Source organism: Hippoglossus stenolepis, chromosome 4 (assembly GCF_022539355.2).
Source record: "Hippoglossus stenolepis isolate QCI-W04-F060 chromosome 4, HSTE1.2, whole genome shotgun sequence".
Taxonomy (NCBI): Eukaryota; Metazoa; Chordata; class Actinopteri; order Pleuronectiformes; family Pleuronectidae; genus Hippoglossus; species Hippoglossus stenolepis.
This window is the reverse complement of record NC_061486.1, coordinates 9339243-9362309: the sequence shown is the minus strand read 5'-3', so window position 1 is coordinate 9362309 and position 23067 is coordinate 9339243. Positions and strand designations below refer to the sequence as shown.

At 40.9% G+C, this 23067-nt stretch overlaps 1 protein-coding gene across 5 annotated transcripts in view; it reads right to left on the bottom strand.

Moving 5' to 3' along the window:
• plch1 (phospholipase C, eta 1) overlaps positions 1 to 23067 on the bottom strand; it is a 60542-nt gene that overhangs the window by 8810 nt on the left and 28665 nt on the right. For all 5 annotated transcript variants that reach the window (XM_035154545.2, XM_035154547.2, XM_035154548.2 and 2 more), the window contains 12 exons: positions 20249 to 20419; positions 18740 to 18833; positions 16064 to 16267; positions 15196 to 15316; positions 12161 to 12332; positions 9212 to 9319; positions 7029 to 7184; positions 6200 to 6262; positions 3849 to 3943; positions 1783 to 1880; positions 1258 to 1437; positions 211 to 318 (listed from right to left, as the gene is read on the bottom strand). In XM_035154545.2, coding sequence (XP_035010436.2) covers positions 211 to 318; positions 1258 to 1437; positions 1783 to 1880; positions 3849 to 3943; positions 6200 to 6262; positions 7029 to 7184; positions 9212 to 9319; positions 12161 to 12332; positions 15196 to 15316; positions 16064 to 16267; positions 18740 to 18833; positions 20249 to 20419 — 1570 coding nt within the window. The remainder of the gene's footprint in view (positions 1 to 210; positions 319 to 1257; positions 1438 to 1782; positions 1881 to 3848; positions 3944 to 6199; positions 6263 to 7028; positions 7185 to 9211; positions 9320 to 12160; positions 12333 to 15195; positions 15317 to 16063; positions 16268 to 18739; positions 18834 to 20248; positions 20420 to 23067) is intronic.

Here is a 23067-nt window from a genome sequence, read left to right as displayed (position 1 = left end):
TAATATAATATAATAACAATCATGTGTTAAATTCTGTATTAATCATCAACCTTTCGTGTCTTAGAACATTATCTGTCTTTCTCATGCTACGTTTACATTTAAAATCCTCCTATCACATGTATATATATTTCTGTGGTGAACACATGCAAGTTAACAATCCAACACTAAACTCAAAGCAATGGCTTGGACCCAGTCTGACTGTTGTGGTACCTTTGCACATGGGGGGGGGCTTCAGGACGTAGCCACTGCCTCCATTCACCATGAACTTGGCCCTGTTGAGCTGCATCATCCTGCCCTCCGTCTGGTAGTTCAGAGCGACTGGAGGAGAGAGGATGAGGGAGACCTTTAAATCAACTGTCACTCAACCTCTGACCACATACACTCTGTCATCTATTGATTGATCAGTTGATTCACTTTATTCACTGATTAAATTGTTATCTAGAAATCGGTGTAGAATACATTAACTGTGAAAATCTTCTGGGGGCTGCTCGATTGAGTCTGGCAGAAATCACAAATCATATGAGGAGACCGATTTATCATTCTATGATTGTTTTGGGATGTGTTTTTGTATTTATCACATGCTCCTCTTTGTTTTATTTATTCTTTGTTTTATTCATTAAGTCTGTTTGTTTTTACAACCTTGAAACCTTAGTTGGGAAAAACAGAGACGATGAGGAAAACACCTCCTCGGTATCAGTTTCTGTTTTTGTTCACCTGAGACAGTCATAGAACAGAAAAATAATTGATTTCCCTGGAAGAGATTAATTAGAAGTTGGAATCATGATGCTGTTCATTTACACACAAATTCAAATAATTCGTTTTTATAAATTTTTATTAATGGTCTTTATTCATTATTTATTTATCTATTATTATTATTCATTTATCTAGGTTCCGGCCTTTTCCATAAAGTAAACCTACAAATGAACTTGCAGGCTCTCAGTTACACACATCATGCAGTCACTTACAGTGCACACACACACACCTTAAACAGCTGAGTGGATTCGTAATGTGTATTTTAATGGATATGACTTCACTATTAGTGTCTGCACATATGTCCACTAACTAACTACACAGGATGACGAGTGTCAATAAGGTGTGTGGTGTTCAGGTCACAGATGAGGTCTGTTGTCGTGTCTTGTTCAGAGTCAGTTCCTGTGTGACGACAGGTACGCAGCTAAAGGGAAGTCACCTGGTGTTTCCATTAACAGACAACCTCCAGACAGGTCAGAAGCTCGGAGCAACAGACAGAAGTCTTACCCAGCTGACAGCCCACGTTCCAGTAGAACTGCGGGTTGAAATTGGACGAGTCGATGCGATAGGCCGAGGGATAAATCCGTGACAGCTGCCTCTGGTTGAAAGCCAGGAACTGTTCGGTTTTGTGATTGACCAGAGACTGAGCTCTGGTCTCGCTGAATGACAGGACGTCACCTGGAGTACCTGAGGAGGAACGATGGACGGGCGTGAGATAACGTCTTCAGGGTGAAGATTGCAACATGTTTATTACTTGGTGGAAAGATGAGGTATGGTGTCAGGGAAGAACCTTTATACAGGATTTTAACATTGCAAGATAGGGCCTTTTGAAATTGTTCTTGATTTCTCACAGAATAATTTAATGATCTTGATAAAAAAATAAAAACAGGCGTAACATTTCTGTGTGTGCAATTATATCTGTGTGCAGATCCAAATATAAATCCGGATCTAGTGATTTTAAATGATTTTTAATTAGTTGGGCCATTCTACTTTGCTTGTGTGTGTTCAGGTGACATAGCTTTGTTGATTCACCGTCATTGAGGCACTCCTGTGAGGCGACGGAGTTGGTGAACACCACCAGGTTCGACAGATCTCTGCTCAGTTTCATCGTCTTCCTCTTCCTTCCACCCCTAACACAATTGGAAGAGAAGGCAGAGGAGAGCGGGTTAAGGTCATGTAAAGATAAATGAGACACGTGAAGCAAAAAGGACATAAAGTAAGACATGCACTCGCTCATCTACCCACTTAGGTATTTACTGGGGCCAAAACATAGCGGGCAAGAGAGGACTGTCCATCAGAGAGGCAGCTTGCAAACCGCAGGAAAGAGCATCAAAGACGAAAAGCTTAATAGAGACCCGAGCTCATGCAGTGCAGCAGGACTCGCACACACATTCACGTTCGCGCACTCCACACATACAGTCTTGCACAAACACAGTCACGTAGCCGCTCAGGCATCCTCACAGGAATCTGTATTGTGACAGATCCTGAGGACACGCATATATAAATATGCAACCAGGAGCAGTGACTGGGATAACAAAGAGAGACAAAGCCCTTCTACACCGAGCGACTGAGGGAGGAAAACACAACTGAATTTCCATATGTCTTGGCCAATGCTCACTCACAAGGAAAAAGGGAAACAGAGACGGAGGTAGACAAAGAATGGATGTAAAAGAGAATTTGGGCCGTGTTCAAGCTGCAGATGAACACTTTATTTCTTTTAATTATAAAATCCACAATGAGGCTTCAGGGAAGATGAGGGGCCGCATAAGTGCAAATGTTCAATGGGATAGTTGAGTGGATGAAATGCAGAAAAATAAAAAAGTGGCATAAGGCAATGGTGTTTTGAAGTACAGTATATTTTATACTACGGTATGTTTCTACGACCCTATATTTCAAAATGAAATACTGTGCTTTAACTTGACTGCATTTATATGACAGCTACTTACAACCCTTTGTGGAGATTAAGAGAAAAACATATGAGCGGTTTTATGATGTGGGTTCTTGTGACAGATAGCTAAACGTATATATATAAAACAGTCTGAATGATGTCCACCCACACCCACAACAGCAATTAGTCTGGTTTGCATGTTAAAATCAGTCATGTGGCTCTATAGTAATGATCTAAGAGCACGGAGCAAGTGCATTTAAATGTCCAAATTCATTTGTGTTCATTTAACTCTGGAAAACAGTTGCTGAGCCTCAAAAGGGTAAAACTCAATGAATCATAGTTGTGTTATGTTTGAGTCAGAGTGTTGTTTTCTTTAAAAGCCAGATGTGCTTGCACCTTGGTGGATTATAATAAGCAGAGTGTATGCCAGTGTCCACCTGCCTATTATCATTATCTTAATAATTGAAAATAACAGTGTAATACTCTGCCACTGACTTCAGACCAGGTTTTCGTTGGTAAATGTGCCAACAATGCACCTGACCACGGCTCGGTCTCAACAGGTCTCAACATGTTGTTCTAAATGCAACTTCAATGCTCACTACAATTAAATACTATCCCTAAGTGTCATTAAAGTGGAGTATTGATACCTTTACTATACTATATACTCTTACTTTTTACCAGTGGTTACAGAAGAACAACACAGCAGGGTTTAGGAAGTAAAAAGAAAAGAAAACGTAACAAAAGAACTGCTGCGGTGGGATAAAATGTCCGTCTTTGACCATATTCTACATGATGAACTCAGCCTTGAGTCACTGGAGCTGCGTGATGACACCACATGTGATTTCTTTTGTTGTGGCCTCTATTTCGCTCACCCCAGGAGCTCAGGTTTGGGGTATATTGGATTTCATGTATGTAGAATTTGAGTTCAGTGAACTGTTATAATAATTTTTTTGTAATGATAGTGCAGGAAGGCATAAGACAGGGATGAATCCAAACCCCTCAGGATCCCCTCCCTCTTCAGTGGAGGCTCCAAACGTGAAGTCCATCATTCTTTCCGTCACACAAACATCAAGGATTGCAAGAGAAGCTGTAATGGCTGCACGGCACAACTGATGCCTTGGATTGTTTAATGCTTCCAGCGACTCAGCAACTATCAAACCCTATATTTGTCAGTGATTGTCAGTGTTGTGGTGAAGCACGATAAGGTCACCTGTTGAACTGTCCTCCAGCCTCCCTCCCAGACGTCTCCTGGACGTCCTCCTCCTTCTCCACGGTTTGGCATGACAGCCTGGATTTGGAGTGCCTCTGGAAAATGTACACACACAATTTAATTGTTTTAATTACAACTATAATTTGCTTACTGTTTGGAGAATTTTCTCTATCCTTCCAGTTTAAATTCTGACACATGAAACCACCTACACACAAACGCAGTATATGAGATCACCACAGGGCACCGACTGGTGGAGGTATGTGTTTAGCAACGTACGAGTATATAGTGTATATAGTATAATTATAGAGTGAGTGTTGGTGAAGTGTGTGAGCTCCTGAGAGAAGCAGCACCTCTATTAGAGCTGAAGTGGACTTGAGAAGAGAATGAGGGTCGCAGTAATTGCAGGGGTTTAGGCAGCTTGCCAACCGATTACAAGCACCCATGCATATAAATATATATATATATATATATATATATATATATATACACACACGTGTGGGAGGATGCAGGATATGCAGAAAGGATGCACCATCACCAGCTTCCTGAGGGACAAACACATCCCTCAGAGAGGATCTACATCAAGACTGTATACATTCTTGGACCTGCATGTTTAATTCTCTGATATGAATAATGCATACATTCACTGCATTCAGCTGCTGTGTGGAATTTAAAGATAAAGTGTGGCGGATTTAATTGAGGTACCTACCACACGCTGAAGATAGGTCGACAAAAGGTTGCATTTTAAGTGTGATTTGAAAAAGGAGCCAATATGTCAATATTTTACTTATTTATAAACAGCTATGTGAGGAAATAATATTATAATGTTGTGTCAAAGACTTCACTTTGTACAGTGTGGCAGAGATATCTATCGGAGTTGAGGACCAGGCACTCCCACAGTGCACCACTATGTACCTCAAGAGGTGAAAGTGAGTCACTGTCCATCTCAGTCCAGAATGAGAAGATGTAGTAACTGTCAATAGGCTAAAAACCAACAAGCCAACTCCTCCCCCATGTCCCTCACCTTCTTATGGCTCGTCTTCTACTCCTACCGCCACTACATCCTCCCTGTCAGTGGGCAGACAGTCTAACAATAACCAACAATAAACTCTCTGCCAGTTACATAATCAGATTGCAAGGAGAACCGGTCTGGAACAAATGATTCCCCCATCCACGAAGATTTGGCAAAATGTCAACAACTGCTTAATGGTGAGGTTAGACTTGTTCGAGCTCACTTTAGCTAAATGTGAGGATAAAGGCTGGAAGTTGGTTGAGTGGTCAGTAAGCCCAGTCCTGGACAGGAACACTGTTAAGCGTATCACAAATAACAGACACGACAACAAAGAAGCTTCCAACCGGGATTTGTCACAGTAAACCCTGCCTCCATTCAAAACACGTGGTCCAGACATAAGTGGACCTCAGCAAAACTAGTAAGAGACACGATGCACCATCAGGTTTCACCGGGGTGCTGACTTTCACCTGTCGGTGTTGACTCTACCAAGGAAGTTATGTTTTCATTTTCACTTCATTTTTTTAATCTTATGTCTGTCTTATTGGCACGTTGTCAATCACTAGGTGAAGCACTGTGAACTGCACTAACCTGCATGAAAGGTGCTATGTAAATAAAGTTTGACTGATCCGTTTTGATTACCGTTTGTCTGTTTGACTGTTGGAAGGATGAAGCTAAAACGAATGATCTGACTTTCTTGGTGGAAGGATGGGACACGGGCCATGTAAGAACCCGTTAATGTTGAGCATGGATCCAGACAACTTTCTTTAACTTTGCAGGATCTGGCATTTATTTTTGTTTTTTGGATCATAATGGGGGAAAAAATCAGGCATATTTAGGGAACTGATATGTATGAGCGTGCAATTTGGTCAGACTTGGTTGAATTTAATGGGACTGTTGGGCTTTGGCGGACACATTCTAGTTTAGTGCCATTGTCATTCCCATTTCTTGGGTTTCCAGCAGCTTTGGCTCTGCCGAACCTTTTCAGCGTCTGTTAGTCTCATTGACAATGTTAAAATGATGGCAAAGGCTGGTGAATGAATCCCGAGAATCAGGGATTTCTCCAATTAAGTGACGGTTTAACAAAGTCTGAAAGACACCATTGGTGGTTTGAGGCCGGTTTGGAGTCTTAAGTACATAAAATGAAGAAGAAGAAGTTGGATACTGTTCAATCAACGTGTCTAAAAAGGAAGCTTGCAAAAGTTTAGTAGTAGAGAAGTGAAATGTTTCATTGCCACGTCACCTAAAAGTGAACTAACCTGATTTTGCTATTCGAGAATCCACACAAATAGATCAAGAATCAGGCAAGAAAAAAAAGAGCTATCTTTGTTGCGGTGCTGCTTACCTTCTGTTTGAGAGTCGTGATGAAGGATCTGCTTTGGGATTTCTTCAGAACCCCTCTGGAGCTCTGGAGAAGAGGAGAACACAAAAAAAGAGAGTCGAGCGTGTGCATGTGTGTGGTTGTTTACATTCAAGTGTGTGGATTATCTGGTGTGAATCTAATAACAGCCACATTGGAACTAAGTGAGTCACTTAAACCCTTAAGCTCAATAGCTGGAAGGGCAGCAACAGGCATCATCCAATAAAGCAGAGCACAGCTGAAGAGGAGAGTGGGTGAGAAATATGGGAGAAAGAGAGAGAAACTGAAAAAAGACAAATTACAGTAAGGACAGGGACAGAAAAAGCCTTAGCGACAGGATGAAGTGAAGGGTATCACCAACAAGGCAGGAGCAGAATAAAGAGAATAGGAAAACCCCGATGCACAAAACCCACGACATTAAAATGGCTGTCAGGAAACTGAAGCTGCTAAAAATAGCACAAGAGGCAAGCAGGGAAATTAAATATTAAGTAACACTGCAGACATTTTGTTTCTCCTCACTTTCAGTCTGTTTTGACAAGGTTTGGATGAACCACCAACCATGTACGAAAAGTCACGGCCCATCCAGAGTGGCCTGAGGAGCTGCTGCTTGTTTGTGCTTTTCCATCTGCTCTCTGGGTTTGACCTATGAGTGCTGCAGCAACAACTCTACTCTACTCCTTGATTTTCTGCTTCTCCCTTCCGTGACTAATACTGTGGCCTAGTTTCACGCTCCCTCTCTTCTCTTTCTTCTCTCCGTCTGTTGAAGTATTACTATGCTCCATAGGCAGTACTACACGGCGCCTCGGGGCTGTACCTGCCGCAGGTTTTTCTGGAGGCCCTGGTGCGTGGCGCGCAGCAGGGCTCGGATGCTGAAGCTGTCGCTGTCTTCCTTGTCTCCGATGCGAGACTCCTTCAGCAGGGAGTCCAGTTTCTTTCTGATGTGAGACTCCACCTGGTGGTGACCATTTCCCTGTGTGAAAGGAGAGGAAAGTCAGACATGTCTATTGAGAGGAGATGATGAAGAGTAACAACATATAGAGAGAAATTAACATTTTTTAAAAGGTGCCAAAAAAAGCACATTTTAAACTCTTAACACCTTGAAACATTTGGGGTTTTACCATCAGAATTCTTTTTTTACTCTTTACTAAATGTTAGAAATACATTGTTTAAACTTTGCTCAAAGACAGAGTTAGAATTTAAAACATTAAAACTACAAAAACACATAAGCTGTGTGCAGCGTCGCTGGTTAGCATTTGATTAAATGAATAGTTTGACGTTTTAACAGACTCTCTTGCTCGGTATTCGGTTAAAAGTTCGGCAAAACTTTCTGCTGGCCTGCTAAAATCACCCAAAACCCTGTACAACAGATACTCAGTACTCTATAGTGAGATGTAGATATTAATATGTTAGACACATATTAATCTTCATCACTTGCACCATTACTTTCAGATGTAAAGTTACACACTAACATGCTTCTATCTCAAAAGTGCTACAGCAATAACTACCCTTTCCTAAAGGTCTGACAATCAGCTTCCCCTTGTGTAAAAATCTGTCTCCTTCTAAATGAGGAAAGGGTGAGTTTGTCAGGGAGTTATAATCAGCTCAGGATGTATGTTGCAATAAAATAAAATAAACTCAGGGGTGTAAAAATTGAATCCTGTAGATGAAGAACATTTTTGCTAATAGAGGAAAAAGCACATCACATACAGAAAGAGAGAACATTTCACACTTTTTTTTTTCCACAGCCAAATAAGTGGTGACTGCTGTGAAAACATGCTGCTTTAATGAGCTCAATACAAAACCTCTCATTAGTGAAAAACCTGCCACCACCCCTTTAAAATGGCGATGATCATCCAACGTGGCATCTGCACCCTCATGCTTCCAGCTAAATGTGGGAGAACGATGCCATTTTCGATTACACAGCTGAACAGAGTGTTTTCCTGCTTAAATGTGATGAGGGTGATCTGGCACTACTGTACGCGAGGCAAAAACCACAAAGGAGTAAAAATAACGATAAAAGAAATGGCACTTGGAAAGTTGATCTGCAGCATGTGGCGATGATGTGCTCGGACATTTTTACATATCGCTCTGATTTCTTTTAAAAACAACTTCAAATTCTTCTACACTTGCACTGACGTCATTTTTGTACTTGCATCGTTAAGCATTGATTATTCCAAAACATTAAAGACATTGATGTTCAATAAAACAAGCACCGACATTACCACCCAATTACTGAAGTCATTATGTTGAATAGAACAATGTCGTTAAGATCCCATTATCCACCCTCTGTTTGTGGCGCATGTATGGGGAGGAACGAGCGTGAGCCTCTTTTCTCCCTTTTTTCTTGCTGCCTTATTCGTTTCAATAAACAGATTAATTAGCACCTGAAAGAACTGACTTTTTCCTGGGTTTTCATTGAATGTGAGAGCACAAATGTCTGAGTCAGTTGCACCGGATATTTTCTGGAACTTTTCCTGCCAGCCCCCAAGTAAACTCTCCAGAAAACGTCCAAGTAAGCCCACGTGAGAATACAGCAGGATATTGTCCCGAAAATATACTGTGAGCGAGTGGGCGAGTTTTAGAAATGAGACAGAAACAACACTCAAAGAATAGGAACATCTCAGGATGAAAAAGAGGCGCCGTAAACATAGAAGATGCAGACAAAGACATCAGCCTAGAAAGACAACGAGATTCGAGGCCTCCTGCATGCTCTACCCTGACGCTTGTTCCGGACATTTTCCAGAGTTCCTGTCTGAAAACGGCTATGGCCACACAAAAGAAAGTTGCCCCGACAGAGACAAATAGAAGTTCCAGAAAAAATCAAAGTCTCTTTTATATCTTTATATTCAATATTTGGCAGAGAAAGACGAACACGTACGGAAATCGAGGAAGTACGACTTGAACAATGTGAGTGAATGTGTCAGTGTGGAGGTGGTAATTAAAGCAGTCATGCATGTTTGTGTGCACGTGATATTTGTGTCTACAATCCGCTCTTACATTGCTGTTCTTGAGCTTGAAGTCGTCCTCAATTTCATCAGCGCTGTCATCATCAGATACTTCCCCTTCCTCTGCGTCGGCAGACAGATAGGAAGGCAGACGCTTTCCCTGGAAGGAGAGAAGACAGACAAATAAATGGGAGGAGAGCAACAAACACGCAATTGACACATGCAACACAACCCCTGAATACACAAGGATGCCCACACAGGTCGCACCTCAGTCCGAGAACCCAATAGCAAAAATTAAATAGCTTTCACTCAGACAATCACAAAACAAAAAACACAAACACACTTTATCGTAACCTCTTCCTTCATGGGCCTCCTTTACCAGTATTTACAGGCATGACTGGAATCCATTACTGCCACATTTAGGTACACAAGAGGGCACAAGACACACACACAGAATACACAATCAGCAGCAGATTCTCCGAGAAGCTCCCTGGGCAGCTCTTTCAGCCGAGTGGAAGCCCATTAGTGAGCCGTTCTGAAGGTGTGAGTGGGCGTCAAGATTTTCTCAGCTTCTTCTTCTTCTTCTTCTTCAAAAAAAAAATCAGTAACAGGCTCAGAGCTTCCTGCAGTCAATTGAGTCTTTCACTGGCTGACATCACCACCCTCGCTTCCACTGCCGCCACGAGCAGTCGTCCCCCTCATCCCTCTCGCTGTGTCTGTTAAAGACCCTTCCACCCTTTCTCCGCTGCCTTGTGACTCTCTGTTCTCTCGCTCGGCAGAGGTGGAGGGCTCTCGAACAAGGGCTGCGAGGGGGAGGATTAGGATGGAGGGAAACTCTTAGAGAGGAGTAAAGGGCTTTAAAGAAAATCAATGATGCTCTTTCACTTTTACAGACATCTGGCCGGGGAGGGACAAAGCCAGAGCTCCTCTTCTCTGGGAAAGCTTTCTTCACGTAAAAAAAAAGATAATAAATCAATTTTATCTGGTTCTAATAAAAGACAATAAATGCTGAGAGCCTTTGCTCATCCGCCTGCTCTCTCCTCCTGTCTCTCACGGTTTCTTTGTGTTAATAGCTGCTCTTGAGCTGGCGGATGAGGATCAGCTGGTCTGAGGCCGTCAAAAAGTGAACTGATGTTTGAGAATAAAAGGGACACATGTTGGGTTTTCATTCATTTTGAGGTTGACCATATCAACTGTTCAGCTTGCTGAAGAGATTTAGCAATTTAGAGTATTTGTTCTTTTTGTAGCTAGCACATTTTCCTGCACTATGGCTAGCAGCTATTTGGCATGGCTATCATCATTAACATTACAGTGATGATATCCAAGGGGTTCCGACTAAAATTTGGGTTTGGTTCTGGTTCAGTCACACTGTTGGTCTATCTACTTGATATTTTACATTGCATATAAAGGAAAACAAATAATCATGCGAGTAGGGGGCAGGGTCACACAAACCGCATCTGACAGCATAGACTGTACATAAAGATGGACGACACCCTAAAAGTGAAGCCAAAGCATGTTGATTGCCTCCTGGTGGCTGGCTGCAGTATAGATCATGCACCAGGTCTCCCCCATGTTAGTAGATAGGACATGGGCAAAACTAAAAAGTCAATGTTTCTCAAAGATGATTTCTGTTATTGTCCCACTGATGTATGTTCAAGTAAGTTCGGTTTGGTTATTTAATGTTAAAAAAAACGGGTGAAACATGATGGTAGACGCTACAGGAGCTGCACAGAGTTCAGCTCCAAATGCGCAAAATGGCAGCATTTGTATCTTTGATATTTCAGCTAGACAGTAAGAAAAGTGAAGACGCATCATCCATCTTTATATGTCCATCATTCGGACGCCTTCAGACATGAAACATGTGGCCCGAGCTGCCATCTCTTACCATGCTGTGCTTTGAAGCATCTGGACTGTGTAAAAATAAGGTAACTACAGCATTTCTGTTTTAACAGCACCTTGGTGGGAAGGTGAGAGATGTGCTCACACTGTTTGTGTCTCTGAATTGCGTAATAGTGCGGAAAGGCTTTAAAAAATTTTGCGTGTCCACCCTGGTGTCATGTTATATTACAGCAGATCGGAGCTGTAGTGATCTCACTTTTATAAACGTGAGGATGTCTTAATGGTTTTAGCCGGAAGGAAGTCACCTGGACCAAAAACAACTGAGAGGCTCCGCTCACAACACATTGTGGGTGTGACTTAATTGTCATGCTCAGGAAACCATTACTCCACTATGTCTTTACATAAAAAATAGTTGTTGGGTGTTATATAAATTTTTTAAATCTCGTATACATAACCTTTAAGTGTGCCAGGGGGACTGTGAGGACTGAATATATGTGATGCATTAATTTTAATGATAAAACTGCATAATTTATTAATCATTGTGCCTGTTGCCTGTTCTATAGTAATTCTTTGTTAGTTTTGGTTTAATGAGGGATTTAGAAGGTAAAGTATTCATTGCGAAAAAAACAGTGTGTATTTGTATTGAATTTCAACAAACATCAGTTAATTATACTTAACTGCAGAAGGTTTAGACTAATAGCACATTGAGATGAATCCTCTGACTGTGTCATAATGACGGTTGTGTCTGTTAGTTTTGGGGGGTTTTTATGCGTGAGTTTCAAAGGAAGCTGCCGCTCTGTCATCATATGTAACTTTCTTGCCCTTCTCATATGAGTAATACAACGACCTAGTTTTATCCTCCGTATCTCCTCTTCCTTCCCTCCATCTGTCAATGGGCACTAATTATCTACCTCTCTGTGCCTTTTCTACCCCCCATCCTAAGTAAACTTGTATGAATAAAATATATTGAGATATGGTGCTCACTTTTCATTGCTGTTATACAGGAAATCTAAAGGTGTGACGCATCCCTTGCTTCATAACCAACTGGGCATATTATGATGTAGCAATTTGATCAAATATTTATATTTGCCATTTGCTTGTGTATGACACATTTACTGTCAGCCCCCCCCATCCATCCATCTCTCTACTGAGTTGTTCTTACTTTGATGAGTATCTTGCCCTGCAGGCTGAGAGGACTGGGTAATGTTTTGGAGTCTCTGCTCAGCGCGTCTCCCACGTCGAGTTTGTCTCCGAAGATTTCTCGCAGGTACTGAGCAATTTTCTTCTGCTGATGGATGCTACAGTGGTTCTCTATGGACAGAATCACCGGGTACCTGAGGAAAGAGAAACACATGGATTCATACTCATTAAATAAAACATGTTAGGACATGAAAGCTCCCTAAAAAGTAATGCCAAAGCGCCTTGATCGCCCCCTGGTGGCTGGCTGAAGTATAGATTATAACCCCTCCCCCTACTCCATGTTAGCAGAACCAGTCAAAGTAGATATCCGATAAATTTTTTATATGTTTCCTCTCAAACTGATGTATGTTCAAGTGCTCCATCCCCCGATCACAGACTCTGGCTCCAAATGTCCTAGATGGCAGCGTCCGTATCTGTGATATTTCTGGACAGCGGGAGCAAGTGGAGACACATCGCCCATCTTTATAGATCTTTATCCATCTTAAGCTGCACTCAAAACCGTCTCATGCCGATGGTCATGAGCCAATAGACTGAAGTGAGATACCAGAGTGGATCACATTTCACTTCCTTTTCTCACCTCTAACCAAACAGAATAAAGAGGTAAATGATAACAAAATACAGCTACCTGAACACCTCTTCACCTCTGTGGCAGGGTGTGTGTGTGGGGGGGAGGCTTGTGCGTGTGTGTCTGTCTTTTCATTTCGAAAAAGATGAAATGACTTATGGCCACACAGCGGCGCAGCTCAAATGTCAGGTTTGTCAGACTGACAGCTGCCCCTCAGGGGACGCAGCCCTGCTCTCACCTCCACCTCTGATCCCAAAAAACACACCCGCATCCCCGCACACTCGCCCTTAGACACAACCGAGTTCAAAAAGAGACGACGCAGAGCAACATCCACAGTCATTTCATGTCGACACACGGTGAGTTGGCTCAGTGAGCTGTGTGATGTGTGTGTGAACGCGTGTGTGTCGGAGTGAGAGCAGAGACTTTCTCCATTTCAATACAGCCCTGGGGCCATTAATCATATTAACAGGAGGCACTGATGATAACATATCTGTGTGAATGTACAATGTGCATGTCAATGGTGAGAACAGCAAGAGAAGAGGCTAATTAATATTACTTTTAAGTTTACTATGCAGGTATTTCTTAATTAGCGAACATATATATATATATATTATAATTTTTTTATATATATTTTTTTTATTAGTTAATTCACAGAGTAATACAGGGACCTATAGCAAAGTTACCTTGAGAAGAAATACAACTTCATTCACTAAAATTATCTCAAGCAACCAGGGAATATTTGGCATTTTCGCTGGAGAATGGTCTTTAATAATTAATTGTTCCAGCTCTAATCTGAGGCACACATAAAGTCAAGACTAAAAAATAAATGGAAAAGAGGTAAAAGGAAATTAATTCAAAAGACAGAGCAGGCAGCCATCAAAGTAAAAAGTGTTTTAATGTGAATGTGGTAGTTTATACACGTCTCAAACTGGGTTGTCTCTATGTTCCTAGTTTAATTGACGGTTAATCTATTTTGTCCGGTGATTGATTGGTGAAGGAAGATGGAAGTCATTAGAACGTGTATCTTCACCAAGTCTGTCTAGTCAACAGAAAAATAAAGGAAAAAAGGAGCTGACAAAATTATCACAATGTTCAGGAAAGTGATAAAGTAAAACTGCACCAAATTGAATGAGTTCTCTCTTGGACCGTGCCTCGTCCCTCCACCAAGTCTGGTCTAAATTGGTTTGGTTGCATAATCCTGACAAATAAAAAATGTAGAGTGGCACTCAGTAGAGTGAACACCTCCGCCAAGGCCCAACAGTCACTTGAAACCACATTTAATTCACTAGATCCAGATTTTATTTTGATCCGCACCAAATTGCAGACACTCATAAATATCAGTCCCCTAAACACGTCTGATCTCCAAAAGTCTAAAAATTGGTACCAAAATTTAATAGGTCGTTTCCTGTCCTAGGTCGCATCCTTCAATCCCAGTTTCTTGATCATCCTTATACTAGTTTTCCTGTAATCTTGCTCACATAGAAACAACCCATTTGAAAAGAGTAATAAACAACCACATATTAAGTTAACATTTCAAAATTAATTTAGGTATGTGTAATCTTAATTTGGAGTTGGCGACAATTCCAATGCGGCAACGCCAAATATAGCCCCACTTCTTTTCAGATTACATAATTTTGCCCGATACTGTCTGTACCTTTCAACAAAGTGATGCTTTTAGAACAGAGCGGCTGGCGTCATAAGTAGCTGCAATAGAGGGTAAGTGAGCCAGCACGGCAGCAGGAAGCTGCATCACTCACCACTTTGTTTGGGTATTGTTGGACCCAGCAGAGACAAACAGAGACTCCTCCGGGAGCCAGAGGAAACACCGAGAAGCAGATGGCTCACTAATAGGTGCTAATTACTGCCAGGAATCACAGCGTTCTCTGGAAAACACAATCCTGGCTTCCCTTTTTTTTTACTGCTTGCAACTTTCTTGATAAACCTTGTGGTAAAATGCACGGATATAAGATCAGAAAAATTATAGTTTGAGACTTGTTTTAATGGGATAAACAGTAGGAGGGTTGGAGCTATTGTGGTTTATCTCATCGCTCATGCAGCAGCACAATTAAACAGCAAAAGGACAATATAGAATCAATAAGGCAATTTCTGCTGTGTCGTCTGTCCCGAAGCAAAAAGAAAATTATTTACTTTACAGAACGTCAACCACAACTGATGTTTCAGTCAGATTTTTATATGTGAGAATAAACTGAAGAGGAAGAAACAAGTCAAATAGAATTTCTGTTTGGTATTCAAGACTATTTTTCTACAACAACAATACCTACGGGATAACGGAAGTGTCTAGTTTCCATAAATGTCAGCAACAATGTGCAATCGTGCACACACACACACACACACACACACACACACACACACACACACACACACACACACACACACACACACACATTGTCCCATAGGGATCTTTGACTCACTGGTTATTTATGAAGGCATATTTATTGATGGTCTCTAAGACAGACTTGAACGGTATCTTGGAGGTCAGAGTGTAGCCGTGTTGGACCACCGGCTCTCCATCAGGACCATCCCAACAGTCCACTACAGGAAGAAAAACAGAGGAAATGATGCATGAATATGGAAAACATTTATGTCCCCCCTCTCTCTCTCTCTCTCTCTCTCTCTCTGTACTGTTCTCAGTTTCTGTTGCTTCTTCACTGTTTATTTCAGAATAAAGGAAAGACAGAAGATTTCAGTTGGACTTGAGTTCAGTTGGATTTCACAACTTTTTCTTCTTTTTCCCCTCACGAACACTGGTGTTACTTGATTCTGGGACAGGAAATAGTGTGAGTAAAAGCAATGTTCAAGCAACAGCTTACGCTTCATAGTAATAACATTGTGCTAAATTTGTTTTATTCAGTGTTGCTGCAACTCTGGGCCTGTTTCTAATTTTATTACCAACACAGGGGAAACTAGTTTTGGGTTTTCATTTAAAAACATGAACAAAAAAGGGAAGCAGTTCCCCAGTTATCCATAAAATATCCATAATATACATGAAAACTCTGAACTGCAATTGTTTTATTAAATGTTACTGCCAAACTGAATGATACCATTTGGTGCATGGTGAAAAGAGTTTGTTCAAATTTCATTAAAAGCCTTCTCGGCCAATCACAATAGGCCATTAAAATGTCTGTGTGTTCTATGAGGGCATGACAATTTAAGGATCCTAAAACTGATGTAAATAAATGGTATTCAGATATCATTTACTTTTCCGATTGGGCTGAGTCACAACGATACAACACAATCACATTAGTGTTGTGCGGCATTGAAATGTAGACACGTGCTCACCCTCTACGCAGCGGCAGCCGGACTGCAGCACCCAGGCGTACATGTCCGTCTTGGAGTGAGAGAGGAGCTGGTCACCGGTCAGGTAGGTGTTATGAGAGGAGGCGATGAAGTAGTTACAGAGCGGCTGCTCCATGTCCTGATTCACCTCGTGGTGCAAAGGGTTGAAAATGTCACACGTTGGACTGCGCATGTAACTCGTAAAACCTGAAGATAACACAAAAAAAACAAGTGATTTCAATAGGAATCAATTTATTGCAGAGCGCCACCAGGGGGTTGATATGTGTGGTTTAAATGCAGTTACCAATCCTTTGACATATCTCAAGAGCTATTCGATATATTGGCACTAATAGAATTCCCTTCCTCCTCAACTGTAACTTGTGTTTAGTGGTAATTAGCTACTATTAGCATGCCAACATGCTAAACTAGCATAGTGATTACAACGTGAAGCCAAACTATCTTGATTGCCCCATTTTTTGTCATTAGCCCCGCCTCCTCCATGTTATTCGATGGGACATGAACCAAACTAAGTAGTCAAATTAAACGTCAGATACATTTTTGACGGTTTCTGGCATTAATTATGTTTGAGTGTTGTATTTTGTGGTAAGTTTGGTTTTAAAAAGCCTAGCTATTTGATGCTACAAAAAAACATCACGATTGGTCAAGAATGTTGTTAGGATGACGATATAGCGACTCCACTCTATCATCACGACTCTGGATCCAAATGACGCCACCAAGGCAAGAAGCCAGCGCCCATACGCGGGATATTTTGGCTGCATTTTTATACAATACAGGAGGAAAGACAAGATGTGCCATCAATCTTTATATAGACTATAATGAAGTCATTGTGAGCGCATTTGCATGCTGATGTTAGCATCTGTTCCTTAGTCCCACTGAGCTGTTGATTGTAGACTCTTATTCTTTTTTCTCTTGTAAATTTACAGATACAGATCCTGACGTCCGCAGCAGAACATAACAATGCGCTTTAAATTTTCCTTCTCGTAAACTGATCCTGCAACAGATTTACAGCAACCGATGTTCCCCGGTTGTTTAAAAATAAAAGTGGCCCATTTCTTTCTTCTATTTCAAACAACTAGCTACCAGATGTTATCGTGCATCTTCTAACAGTGACACCTACAATATCTCTTCATCAGCAGGTTGAGCTCCAGGAAATAACAGGATCACAGACAAGTGCATTACAAGCACAGTTCTGTGCATGAAGGAGGAGTGGCAAAGAAGAAAGCCTCCTTTCATCCAGGGGGGAGGAATAAGAATGAGACGGGAATACCAAGAGCGGGAGAAATCGGAAAACAAGCAAGAAAGCAGACGAGAGGAAAGAGGCAGACGTGGAAAATCTTACAAAAAATTTGATGCAAATATGGGTTAAATCTTGTCATGGGGCCATCATGGTAAAATCCAGAATTTAACAATACACTGTGCGACAAGAATATACTCATATGAACCCTACAGGACATAGTATGTACAGTCACACAAACATAAAGAGATCAAATATTGTAGGTTCCTCATCACACTGTGGAATGTTGTGGCAGTTTAAATCTGTTTGTACGTTTCTGTCACATCCGTGCACAAAGCATGTTTAAACACACACATCTCAGGCCTGCAGGGAGGGCATCAGACATACTGGCGTGATCAGCCAGACACATACAGTGTTAGCCTTCATGCCTCCAACGACAAGATTAGTCGCACTCCTCCTCCTCCTCCCTCTATCTCCTCTGCCTGTCCTCACTACTCCTCTCATTTTTGTCACACTCTCATTTTGTCTTTCCCTCCGCCCTCATTCTGGCTTCCCAATTTTCTCAGTCCAGATACCCTCGTCAATCCTCACCCCCCCGTCTCCCCAAAGCTCACTCCTCAGTTACATGTGGCATTAATGGAAGTGACACTCAGAGATGAACTCTTTCCAGAGACAAAATATCAAAACGTTAAAGATCTAAATTTTATCTTTTGGGCCACACATTGTCAGGATTTCAGCTATTATAAAAAAAAAAATGGGTTGATACAATTTGCAGTTTAGTTAGAAAATGTTAAAACAGTGATGATGTAATTGTTATTAATCTGGATCTAACCTCCCCTTTCTTGAAGCCAAAAGTTTGTTGAGTTAGTTCAGATCTTTCTTCTTTGTTTCTATTCAAAAAGAGTCAGATTGCAAATGTGTGGTCTGACAGAAGCGGAAAATCTGTCAGGTTGGTAAATTTTCATGATATGATTTAAAAACCACTGGACTAACAAAGCCTGGATTGACGGTAAATTTAGTTTTCTTTAGATTTAAAAGAGTTAGAAAGAAGGAAAGATTCGATATTTTTATATTATTTTCTTTGATTCCTCATTTCTTCTGTCAGTGACTTATGAATGAAAGTGCTTTCTTTACGTCTGGTTATAGAAACCATTCTGAATCGGTCTTCAATTAATTAATTGAGTCTTGTAAGGCCGTGCAGGATGGGAATGATTCTGAACATATAATAAAAACCTAATTAATTTATTTATTGAAAAAACCAAGCATAATTAGCTGTTCATAAGCCACATGATGTGTTCCACTCTGCTCTTACAGGCTGACACCTCATGAATAAACTCGTAACTGTGTTATTATATATTAGCTGAGCCCAAGGGGAGTGAAACTAAAGCTGTGAAAAAGAAGATGGTGAAACCAGAGACATTTACCTTCAATCCCCATAACACCTCTTTGTTTATTCTCGTCAGACAGCTCAAACTTGTCCACGATTTCAGCAACGTACTCTGGAGTCACACTGATTATCTGCAGAGACAAAAAAGATCAACAGTTTAGTCTAGTTTAGTCAATTCCGTTATCCATCTATACTGCTTATACGCTGGAGCCAATCCCTGCTGACATGGGGTGAGAGGCGGGGTGCACCCTGGACAGGTCACCAGCGTCAAGTCAAGTTGAGTTAAGTGTTAAATTGAATTTATCTGGGACCATGCACAAAAACATAAGTCTCATACAAAGTATAAAGATGCATTAGCAGATTTGGTTAATTTGTATCTGTAATGCCTGGTCAGGTAGACACAATACAATGAGTACAGTAATACAAATACAAATTCTAAATATATGTAAATATATATATTCCCTCGGACAAAATGTCGTGCACACTCACCCTCTCCCCCCCCTAACACTTTTTTAAGAAGACAGGACAAAGAACGAATATGAGAGTTGAGAGAACACAAGATTTGAACACTGTGTTGGCCAAACTAATGTCGGCACATCTGTTTTCTTAATTTTTTTTTGGCATCAAGGGAAAATAATAAAATCTCCAAATGTTTGAACAGTATCAGGGAGAATGTTCCGTTCTCCAATGGCTCTGAATGAAAAGGCAGATTCCTCAAGGTCAGAACCTCTTTTCGAGATTCTTCACTCCCCTGTAAAATTCTACCTTGCAGCATTGAGACTGTCTTCATCTGTTCTCACCATTCTTACAATAAAAATTGTCCCGCAGTAGCGTTGCAGTATTGCGAGTTATTATGAACACCAGATGAATAGGTGAATGACAGATTAAATACTCAAATTTACAACATATTGCATCTACTTATAATACTGATGATAAGGCAGTGATTTCCTGTTCAAGACTTTTAAGACTTGTTTGTAAAATGACCTTGTTAACCTTTCAATGATTGAGATGAGAGAATATTACTATGAGAGAATATGTAATGACCTGGATTAGATCCTTTGAACTGTAGTTAATAACTAAATACAGTCTAAATGCCAAATGCAGTCAGAATGGTATCATCTTTCTACAATACATTTGTGTTGGTGCTAAATTAATTGACAACTGTGTTAAGCAGCTCATTCAGTGAACTGTATAACTGCAGTCTGGAGATGAGAAATACAGCATAATTAAAAATGACACCACTGCAATGTAAAAGGGCAAAAATGTGTCAGACACACAATGAAAAGACACAGAGGGGAAAAAAACAATTTTAGGCCTGATAGACTCGTCTACTGGAGCAGACTCCTTTGGGCAGACAGCTGAGACAGACAGAGTTACATTAGACTAAGGAGGTGGGGAAAAGAAATATCTCTTTTCTGTGGCTGGATATTAATGGATGATTCAAGAGCAGGAACTTTGCCATAAATACGTGTCAGCTTTAACATCACTGACGGAACATTTCATTGCCTCTAACACGAGACTGTGCATGACCGGCGTGACCTCTCACCTTCTGCTCGTTGCGCAGGAAGTTCGCCAGCTCCTCCGGTGTCAGGTGGTCCTTCCTGTCGCTGTACGCCATCATCAGCAGGAACAGGTCCCGTCTCAGAGACATCATCTTGTAGAAGACGGAGAACTCCTCGTACGTCAGCGAGCCCTGCTGGTCGTCTGTGTCGGCTTCCTGTGAGGGTGAGGAAGTGTTACGTCTTGAGCTATTAGTCCAAATCTACAAGAAGGAGACTAGGCCAGGGTGCTTATTATGTGTTTGATTCACACAGTCCTCATCTGAAACAACCCTTTTGTATTATAGAGACCTATCAGTGTGGTAAGAAGAAAACATCTTAATCATTTGATGTGTACTTTTCACTAACATGGATGAGGCAGGGTTTATGACCTATACCGCAGCCAGCCACTAGGGAGCGATCGAGACAGTTTGGCTTCACTTTTGGAAATCACCCATGTCGTCCATCTTTAAATACAATCTATGGGTTCAATACGGCTGCACAAGTAGTTTTAAGTAGACTGAAAAAACAACTCTTAAATCAAGGTATATTTTAATAAATGTGAAAAATATTTGGTGAATTGCTCCTCGTAACTACTGTCGGAGTGTTTGTGTCCACAAATGATGTTGGGATGGACACATCATGTAATATACATCATAATACATTTGCCTTAGGTCAGAATAAAAACCATCTCTACTCTAGAGAAATGAGCCAACATGATTGAATTGAAGCATAATGATAACTCAGTCTGATTATCAGGGTACCATAAGGTGTAAAATCAATATTTACTGTAGCCATAAGCTGATATTAAACCTCACACTCTATTGATCATGGTTTAAAATTAGAAATTATATTCTTGTCTTGTCAGGGGAGCAAACTCATCTTTTTCTTTCTCTCTCCATCTCCGTCATGTCGTACTTCACACCAGCAAACATGCACGGCGCTCCAGCTTTCATGACACAAACACATTACCTCTCCAAAACCTATTTTTCCTTTTCCTAACCTCGTGTGTCGCTCCATGTGTCTCACGGCTCATTCTACCCCCGACAATTCACTCCGCCCGCGCGCCGGGATTCGGCCGCTCACATTACCCGTATCTCACGGGGGCCCATTCGACTCCACACCAAATCTAATAATACCAGCTAATGCCTCCATCACACTCCCGTAATGAGCTCGCCGTGGGCATCGGGGACTCGATCACAGACAGAATCTACACACAACCAGTCGGATAAATCACCGTGATGGACTACATCAGAAATGCATGGATAGAAAACAAAGGGATTCTGGGTATTCTAGACAACGGCACAAGCTGCTCAGGTGGCATTCGCTGGTCCGTACCACTGCTTGAATGGAATGGGATAAATTAATTAATTGTAACATGTCATCTAAAGTCAGAGGATGAAGTGATTTACAGTGTAAAATTAGAGTTTAGTCCATTATGAACGGATACAAACTTTCAGATTCCCTGTATCGACTCTGATTTAACAGTGATGTTGAAGAGGCTTGAGGGAAAGCTTTGTTTGGATATTTTTTATCATATCAGTAAATTTCATAAAAGTGAATACTGTATGAAAATGTCACTCTGAGCTGAAGAAAGGATTCACTCTTGTAAATTGATTGTCACGAGACTCATTTAGAAGTTGAATGGCCCCGAAAACATTTTCTGTCAATCAGCCTTTTACCCTTTAAGTATCCTAAATTAAAATGTTTAATTATTTCACATGAGGGATTTCTGTCATTTAGTTTTTCTGCTCTTTTCACTGATTTAAATTGGGCATTGAGATTTGCAACCTCACATACTTTCTTGCACTAATCTGAATTTTGCAATATTTGAATCAAAATGTGATGATGTTTGTGTTTTTCTTACGTTGCCAAACTCTGACCCCAAAAAGTCCTGATGAAGCGGCTGCATATTTATGAGTTAAATTCTTCATAAATAATAACTAAATGTGCTTTTGTTTCCAAAGTTAACTTTGGAAACAAAAGCTTTGTTAGTTGATTTTTTAGTCACAAATGTTTAATGTTGGAGAGAAATACAGTACTTTAGATTGTAGAGCTCAAGAGAAATTGGTTCACTGGTTAAGTGTGTTAATTATCATTATTCATAATCCTCATTATCATAATTTTCTAATGTCATCATGGCCCAGTGAAACTGCCAAAGGGCAAATATATGAGTCTTCATTTCTTCCTCTCCTATAAACATGCAATATCACAAAAATAAAAGATATAATCGAGGTTTACATTTTGTCACAAAAAATAACCTAAAAACTAGTGACACCCTGTAAACATGGGGACATTGGGACCCCTGGTAGTTACCCATTTCTGCGATGTTGATAATCCAACCTATTTTATCTCAGTTTCAAACGTTTCATCGTCTATAAAATAAAACAACAGCTCCTCTGTTCATGAAACACCAATGACCTCTCCCGTCATTTCATGCATGCTATTCCTCACCTGTCCACTAGTTGACCCCTACTGTCGCCTGTGCACACACCTGCTGGCCACTGCTCATAGTCCCCAGTGTATATACAACACTTTGTCATTGTTTTCTCTGCCTTGTTTTTGTTGCCTTAAACTTAATCCCTTTGGTTGTGTCTGCTGCCTGGCTGCTCTAATGGTGCTGACGTGTGTGTGTGTGTGTGTGTGTGTGTGTGTGTGTGTGTGTGTGTGTGTGTGTGTGTGTGTGTGTGTGTGTGTGTGTGTGTGTGTGTGTGTGTTCTATTCATAAATCTACATTTTTCTGCCAGTTTGTTAAACCCACACACATCTGCTTCTGGACGTTCTCTCAACATCTGCAAACTTGGCAGACTTCCCCGAGTCCAATTTA